This window comes from Panicum virgatum, chromosome 7K (assembly GCF_016808335.1).
Source record: "Panicum virgatum strain AP13 chromosome 7K, P.virgatum_v5, whole genome shotgun sequence".
In the NCBI taxonomy this organism is placed as follows: domain Eukaryota; kingdom Viridiplantae; phylum Streptophyta; class Magnoliopsida; order Poales; family Poaceae; genus Panicum; species Panicum virgatum.
In genome coordinates this window covers 10532568-10541481 of record NC_053142.1, presented here as the reverse complement: position 1 = coordinate 10541481, position 8914 = coordinate 10532568, and the positions used below count along the sequence as shown (strand labels likewise).

Genomic DNA, 8914 nt, shown 5'->3' with positions numbered 1-8914 from the left:
GCCGAATTAGAAGTTTTTCAATTCGAGCTAGAAAATTGGCGAACTATTTGTAAAAAGGCATATTGATGCTCTTACTTCTATTCTTCGGTTAAAGAATGAAATCGAATTTACTTGGGGGGCAGAACATCTAGAGGCTTTTGAAAAGATCAAGATTTATTTGTCTTCAACACCTGTGCTCAAAGCGCCTAGGGGAGGGGTTCCTTTCAGGCTTTATGTGGCTGTTGAAGATAATGTCATTGGAACTGTTTTGACTCAAGAACCGAAGACAAGGAGTATGTCATCACTTATATAAGCCGACGACTTATTGATGCGGAGACAAGGTATACTCTTACTGAGAAGTTATGTTTGTCTCTCTATTATGCTTGTACCAAATTGAAGCATTATCTACTATCTAGTACTTGCATAGTAGTATGTCAAACCAATGTGCTCAAGCGCATGTTACAAAAGCCGATTTTAAGTGATAGAATCGGCGAGTGGGCTTATGCTTTAGTTGAATATGATTTGGCTTGTGAATCCTTGGAATCTATGAGAGGCCAAATCATAGCGGATTTCATTGTTGAGCATCGGATTAATGATAAGCATGTTTTGGAAATCGGCTATGTTGCTTGCACACCACGGAATTATATTTCGATAGATCGGTTTGTGATGATGATCAAAGAATTGGTGCTGTCTTGATTTCTCCAAGTGGTGGTATTCTGAGTTCTCAAACCGATCAAAGGAGGATTGCATAAATAATCAAGTTGAGTATGAAGCCCTCTTATTTGGCTTGGAATTTTTGCAATTTACGGGCGTGAAACGTGTTGAAGCCTTTGGTGATTCACTTCTGATGGTCCAGCAAGTATTTGAGATATATACCAAGGGAAGAGAATGGGAGGCTATTGCTATGGTTAAGAAAGCATCTGGCTAATAAATTATGAAGAAATATTTTCATATTCGAAAGCCGATGTAAGCAAAAGCCAAGTTGCAGGATCTGGACGAACCGGTCCGACCGGTCGATGCAACCAATCTGACCGCCTAAACCGGTCTGACCGGTCTTCAGACCGGTCTGACCATCCAGACTGCTGGAGACACCAATTCTGCTATGAAAGGTGATTCATCACTAAAGCCGGAGATCAGGACTAGAGGGTTCATGTAATCTCCTATCTAAAAATCTTGGTCATGGTGCAGAAAAGGATATTTGGTGGATAACACTTAAAAATGTTTTAGTCAACGATAAGCTCTATCGTTGAATAGCCAAATATTTATTTCTTAAATGTTTGAGCTCAGATCAGACCAAAGTTGCCATGAGGAACGTTCATGAAGATATTTGTGGTATACATCAATCGGCTCCAAAGATGAAGTAGTTGTTTAAAAGAGCCGATTTGTACGAGCTTGCCATGATGTCTGATTCTTTCAAGCAGTATAAGGGGTGTGAAGAATGTCAGCGGTTTGCCTACTGTGTTGATACATCCTATTATCAAATTATGGTCGTTCCGAGGTTGAGGATTGGATTTTATTGTTAAAATTAGTCCTCTATCTTCAAAAAGACATTGCTTCGTAGTAGTTGCTATAGATTATTCTACTAAATGGACCGAAGCAATTCTTTTGAAGAACATGATTCACAGCCGAGATAATTTAGACTCAGGCTTATTCTACTTGCACCAGATGACATGGCTATATACACTATCGTCATTGAAAGCAAGACATGATTGGTGCGTAGGTGCTTCTCGTTGTTCAAGTATATTTTTGGGCTTGGAGATATGTTTCTTGTTACGCAAGCTTTACCAAGAAACAGGGGGGCATATGTTGACACTCAAAATTGGCACGATGAAGGTTTTCTGGACAATCTGGGCAGGACCGGTCAGACCTCTCCCTTGAACCGGTCAGACCGGTCTAGACAAGTTTGTCAAATTGCAAATTGGACTGCACCATTGCGTAGATCTCATCGAGACGATCGAAATGCATATATAGAACGTCTAATTCGGAGTCCGGATGAGGGAGTTATGCCTCCTAGAAGACCTGCACCCCAGTCAGACCGGTCAGACCGGTCCGAAACGCCCAGTCCGAGTTAAGAGTTGTATTTTAACACAGGATTTGATAGGGTTCCGACTCCTAACGGGTACAGACCTCCCCACTCTATATATATGAAGGGCCACGGCCGATTCAGGGTAATCCCAATCGATTCACACATTTATCCTTTACCTTTTACCTCTAAATCCTAACTTTTTCAACCCCATTTGCTGTTCTTCGCTCATCTCCACGGCATTCGATGGCGTTCTGAGTGGCCTGCTGACCTCAGAGCAATCCCTAGCTCCATTAGCTTCGACGGGGTCCCTCCCGAGCTCTTGGTTCTAGGTCTTCGCCGTCTTCCTGGAGTACCGGTCTGACCGGTCCGCTATACCGGTCTAACCAGTCGGCGCAGGGAGGCTACTGGTGTTGATCGTTTTGATGATCTTGCTGCGCGTTCTAGCTCATTCGAGTGTGTTGGCATGTCAACACCATGTCAACTCCCTCCTCTCCCTTGCACTCCTTCTAGTCTCCTGCTTGAATTAAATCCGTGTATTTGGGGCAGATGACCAGGGCGACTGATGTTGCAATGCTGGTTACTTCTAAATGATGCTTTCCTAGTTAGTAGTGTTGATCTAGGAGGTTGACCGAATGTTGATGCTAAGTTCAGTTGTTGATGCAAGAATTATCCTTACAAGGACTGATTTCGTCAGAAGTTTATCCGCTGCTATTGATAGAATGTACTCTGTGTTTGCCTCCTCCGGAATGCATTTCGAGTACAACCTAGCTTTAATAAGTACTTGTACATTATTTGTACTGGCATAACATTTAGCAATTTTGTCTCCCTCGATTCATTGTACGGTAAGAATTACTCTCATCAAATCCTCTCTGCAGATGTCAAGAGGCTCATTGGTAGGAGATTTAGTGATAAATCTGTCCAGGCTGATGTCAAGCTCTGGCCCTTCAAGGTTGTTCCGGGACCTGGAGACAAGCCTATGATTGTTCTTCAGTACAAGGGTAAGGAGAGGCAGTTTTCAGCTGAAGAGGTATCCTCGATGCTTCTCATCAAATTGAGGGAGTTTGCAGAAGACTACCTTGGCACCACCATCAGGAAAGCTGTTGTCACTGTCCCTGCGTGCACCACCGACTCACAGAGGCAGGGCACCTGGGATGCTGGAGCGCTCGCTGGTCTCAATGTTATCCGTATCATCCCTGAGCCAACTGCTGCTGCCATAGCTTATGGTCTTGACAAGAAGGCTACTAGATATGGTGAAAAGAATGTTCTCATCTTCGACCTTGGAGGTGGTACCTTTGATGTCTCTATTCTAATCATCGAGGAGGGAATTTTTGAGGTCAAGGCCGTAGCTGGTGACACTCACCTTGGAGGTGAGGATTTCGACAACCGTATGGTCAACCACTTTGTTCAAGAGTTCAAGACAAAGAATAAGAAAGGCATAAGTGACAACCCCAGGGCTCTCAGGAGGCTTAGGACTGCCTGCGAGAAGGCCAAGAGGACCCTCTCCTCAGCTGCGCAAGCCACCATTGAGATCGACTGCCTATATGAAGGCATCGACTTCTACTCAACCATCACCAGAACCAGGTTTGAGGAACTCAACATGAATCTCTTCCAGAAGAGCATGGAGCCTGTTGAGAAGTGCCTCAGGGATGCTAGAATGGACAAGAGCTCCATTCATGATATTGTGCTTGTTGGTGGCTCCTCTAGAGTTCCAAAGGTTCAGCATCTTCTTCAGGACTTCTTCAATGGGAAGGAGCTTTGTAAGAGCATCAACCCTGATGAGGCTATTGCCTACGGAGCTGCTGTCCAGGCTGCCATCTTGTCTGAAAAGGACTATGACAATAAGAATTCGAAGATCCTCGACCTCCTTTTGTTGGATGTTACCCCTCTTTCTCTTGGTTTGGAGACACCAGGTGGTGTCATGTCTGTGCTGGTTCCAAGAAACACCACCATCCCCATAAAAAAGGAAATGATATTGAACGAAAAACAGATGATCTTATCTACTGACTCCAATAACCAGACTACCATTCATATCCATGTCTACGAGGGTGAGAAGACCAGAACTCGTGACAACAACCTGCTGGGCAGGTTTGAGTTCTGCGTTCCTTCTGCACCCAGCGGTGTTCCACAGCTCACTGTTACCTTCGATCTGGACGTCAACGGCATCCTTGTTGTCTCCGCTGAGGACAAAACCACCGGCAAGAAGAAGAAGATAACTGTCAACAAGAGATTTTATATTACAAAGTGAGATCTGTTACAGATCAGTAATGAGTACGTAATCAGTAATACTGTAGAAAAACATTATTTAATCAGAAACAATGATGGTATCCTGGAGTGATTGGTGTAATGTGGTTAAGATGTGCAGAACTTCGTAACTTTGTTGTTATTGGGATATGAATTTAGATTTACCTCTTGTAGAAATTCAGTTACTATGGAAGAACAAAGGCAGCCTCGCTGGAGCAACAAATTAAAGCACGCCCATGATTTTTGTGCTCTCTTTATCGAGTTGGTCCATTCCCACACCACCTACACCGAATCAAACACTAATTATGTTGGAAATATGCCCTAAAGGCAATCATATTTTCTTGTATTCATGGTTAATAAAGTGTACCTTGAATATTCATAGATGACAACTTGTATTGATTAATGTTTATGTGAAGTATTTGTGAAACTCTATACTTGTATGAATATTCTAAAATGTTCCTAGTCGGAGTTCATGTGAGGACACACATGAATATTAGACTAGCACATGTATTAGTTGATTGACTATGTTTCACAAGTCATGGACATGGGGATGTCAAACTAATAATGTGGGCTCATGTGAGACATGAGACTGAACTGACCCAACACGAGATGATGACTTCTCATTATACAATATGTACGATGTGTCCTAAGACCTGAGATCGTCGTATGTACTCAAGATGTGAACCGATTTACTTAGGAGCCATCAAACGCTGCATCGTAACAGGGTAGTCATAAAGGTGGCTTTCGGGTCTGTCAAGAAGCATGCTGTGAGACATAGTCGGTCAAGATGTGATTTGCCCCTCTCTACAAGAGAGATATATCTCTGGGCCCCTCGAGTGATTCGGATTAGGAAATGCATGTCCATACTGGGGTTAAGAGTTAACCAAGTATTCTGAATCATAGGATCGAGAAAAAGTGGTCGGTTTTAAACTAGACCAAATATCGTGAGGCAAAGGGAACAGTATGTAGATGATATTGTGGCGGCTCGTCTGATATGATCTTTGTGTGCGTATAGGAGTTGACATGTCTTGATAGAGGCCACTGTCTACTATTGGGCCGAGTAAGAGTACTCGGGCCATGTCTATTCGCATATGAGCCCATAGAGTCACACACTTAAGGGAAAGAAGGCTGATAAGGATGAGATCCGAATTAGACTGGGCTTAGGTGCACTAATGAGCCTTTTCAGCCCAAAAAGGGGCGCCCAAGTTGGGGCCCAAGGCAGCCCACCTAAGGGGCTATATAAACAGAGGGAGAGGGGCGCCTAAAAACCCTAGACCTTTTACTATTCACGAGTACTGTTCCCAAAGGGGGCGCCCAAGTTGGGGCCCAAGGCAGCCCACCTATGGGGCTATATAAACAGAGGGAGGGAGGCGCCTAAAAACCCTAGACCTTTTACTATTCACGGGTACTGTTCCCAAAAGGGGGCGCCCAAGTTGGGGCCCAAGGCAGCCCTAAGGGGCTATATAAACAAAGGGAGGGGGCGCCTAAAATCCTGGTTTATGCGGTAGAAAATTTTTGTTTTTGCTACCCCATAATCCTACAAATTAGACTACTCTAAAAGCTTTAACATGTGCATGGGAAGGCCCTGCACATGAACTCGCTTATGACATGGTGTGGACACCTTGTTTGCTTGATTTTGGTAAAGTTTACTGCCGTCCATGCATGCTAGGATTGATTTATGATGGCTTGTGGTGGGTCAGGGCCATCTCGTATAAATGGAGGCCGTGTACAAACTTTAAAATCGGAGGTATAGTAGACCTCCAACATCTGTAATATAAGCATCAATACTATCAATACTATCCATAAGATTTTACTGAACCTCAAAATTATTTTTTGTTGTCTATCTAACCATTTATAGGACAATACTATCAATTATAGAACCATGATCAAGTGTCTGATTATCATATAAAAATTGTGTTTCTTCTATGATAAACCAATTCACAGATCCTGGCTCTTTTTCTGACACAACTAAATACTCAAATCTTTATCTCCATAAGGAGACAGAGATGAACAGGTACCACAACCACAATATGCAACTTCTCCTAGTGATGTGGGGTTCTCCTAGTGTTTTAGCATACAAATGTTAGTATAAACTTCCCCTATTAAATGCCTCCTAGTGAAGATTCACATGTGCTATGACTAGTGTTATTGTTTTATTGCTACTTACAAACACTAGGAGACCTTCACCATTTTGGTAGTTTAGGACCATAAAGAATTACTAAAAACAGTAGGAGAACTCTACCTTCGTATGTTTATGTTGAGTTATGATCCAAATTCAGTTGCACAAAGAGAAAAGTCGACTTCTGATGAAGCGGAGCGGAGGCCCGTCGCCGGAGGCTTGGACCGGAGCGAAGCAGAGGCAGAAGTGGGTTTTCCCTTTGAGAATCATTCTCTCATTTCTTGTAAGCCGCCGCTCGGCGTTGTAACCGAACTTCCGATATAGTGAAGATTTGCTGACTGGCGCCCATGGTTTTTTCTTCCACATTGGGTGGGTGTTCCATATTAAATCTTGTGTCTTCTTTGCGGTTTGATCTGTTTTACTTTCATCGTTTTTCGCCATCGATTATAACAGTTTACACAAGAGCGTCAGCGTCAAGAAAACAAAAATTTAGGCGAGTAACTAATAAGCTAGATGGGTTATCACATCGGAAATCGACGGCTCCTGAAAATGGAGACCTGTATGGTCGCACGGTCTGCACTCCCATAGGGACGGGCCTGGTGGTGGCGTAGGTGGTTCTCAACCAGATGTTCCCGATGCGGATGGAGGAGCTGCTATACGTGGAGGATCTGCCGCAGGTCCTGCTGGTAATGGAACAGCTGCCGTTGTTGATGGAAAAGCTGCTGGGCATGGACGTGCTGCCGGAGATGGAACACGTGAAACTATTGATGGACGAGGTCCTGAAGCTGCTGTTCGAGGAGCTGTACGTTGGGGAGAGCAGGGTGAGTTTCCAGTGTTTAGAATTTGTTTCAGCACTTGTTTGACTTGCCTCTGTAGATAATTTTCTGATTGGAATGCATGTATAATCTCTAGGAGTAGGTGTCGGACCTGCCTCTGTTGATGAAGGAGGTACTGAACATGGATGTGGTCCCGGCGATGGATGATGGTAGAGCTGCTGGCAATGGAAGAGTTGGGAAGAGTAGAAGGCTTGCAGAGGATGGATGGATGGATGGATGGATAAGAGGACGGACTTCATTGGGCCAAGCAAGAGTCCAAAGACTCATCTTGGGCTTTCCATCACACGTAGGCCGGACACATTTATTTATTTATTTTTTTACGAATTTATAAAAATATATATCCCTCTCAATTTTTTGCAAAACTATACCTATACCGCCATTTGAAATGACGGTACTCTAGCTAACACTGTTTCAAATGGCACCACTGTTTCAATCGGCGGTAGGGCCAGTTCATCTAAAATAAATTGTAACTTTTTTGTATAAATTCGGATAGAGATAAACTTTATATGAAAATTGTAGCTTTCGTCGAGATCTACAACTTTGTAGTTTAAACTTTTTCCATTTGAAATAATCTTGAGGCTCAAATAATCGATATACTATTCAGATTTAAAATTTGAATTTTAAATCTAAACATTGTGTCAATCGTTTGAGCACCAAAATGAATTCAAATAGACAAGTTTGAACCACAAAGTTGTAGATCTCGTCGAGATATACAATTTCGGTGTAGAGTTTACCTCCATCCGAGTTTATATTAAAACGTTATGATTTTTTGAAGATCTGAATTTCGTCCAATTTTTTTTCGAGAGAAAAAAATTTCATCAAATTTGAGATCTGAATATAGTATCGATTATTTAAGCATCAAAATGTTTTCAAATGAAAAATGTATACAATACAAAGTTGTAGCTCGACGAAAGCTTCAATTTTCGTATAACTTTTATCTCCATCCGGGTTCATGCGAAAGCAATATGATTTTTTTAAAGATATGCTCTCAAGAGAAGAAAAGTTTGTGTCGGTTATTTGAGCAACCAAATGATTTCAAATGAAAAATTTTGACCTACAACTCGATGAAAGCTATAATTTTCGTATAAAATTTATTTCCATCCAAGTTCATATAAAAAAATTACATTTTTTTAAGATAGTCTGGCCCTACCGCTGTTTGAAATAACGGTATGGACTGCTACAGTACCACCGGCAGGGTATTGTGCCTTACCGCTGTTTCAAATGGCGGTAGACACCTACCACTATTTGAAACAGCAGTTGGAAGGATACGGCAGTTGGGAATGTACCGCCGTTTCAAATGGCGATATAAGTATAGTTTTATAAAATTTCGAAAGAGATGTATATTCTTGTAAATTCGTAAAAAATAAATATAAAAAAAATCGACAGATGGCCTATTGAACTCACCTTAAGCGCATGAAACTTTTTTTTTTCCTCCTTTCATTCCGAGAAGCAGAGGATGTGTCGCCGGCTTGCCGCAGCCACGGCTCTGGCAACCTTGAGCTCTTCCTGGAACGACTACACCTACTCGCCGCCGGCGCGGCGGATCTGTTCGACTACACCTAAGGCAGAGGTGTCGCGAGCCACTCTTCCGGGAACCTTCAGCTCTGGCTCCGCAAGCGGACACGGCGGGCGGAGCCTCACGTTCTGCGAGAAGGCGAGAGGAGCCCCGATGGTGTTCGGAGAAACGCCACACTGGAGTGCGCGGCTGACTGG

The 8914-nt window shown here is 43.0% G+C and overlaps 1 protein-coding gene across 1 annotated transcript; it reads left to right on the top strand.

Moving 5' to 3' along the window:
• The first annotated feature begins 2885 nt into the window (after window positions 1-2885).
• Window positions 2886-4418, top strand: LOC120639773 (heat shock cognate 70 kDa protein 2-like). The gene has a single exon (XM_039915657.1). The coding sequence runs from the start codon at window positions 2982-2984 to the stop codon at window positions 4248-4250; it is 1269 nt and encodes a 422-aa protein (XP_039771591.1). The 5' UTR covers window positions 2886-2981; the 3' UTR covers window positions 4251-4418.
• Window positions 4419-8914: the final 4496 nt, after the last annotated feature.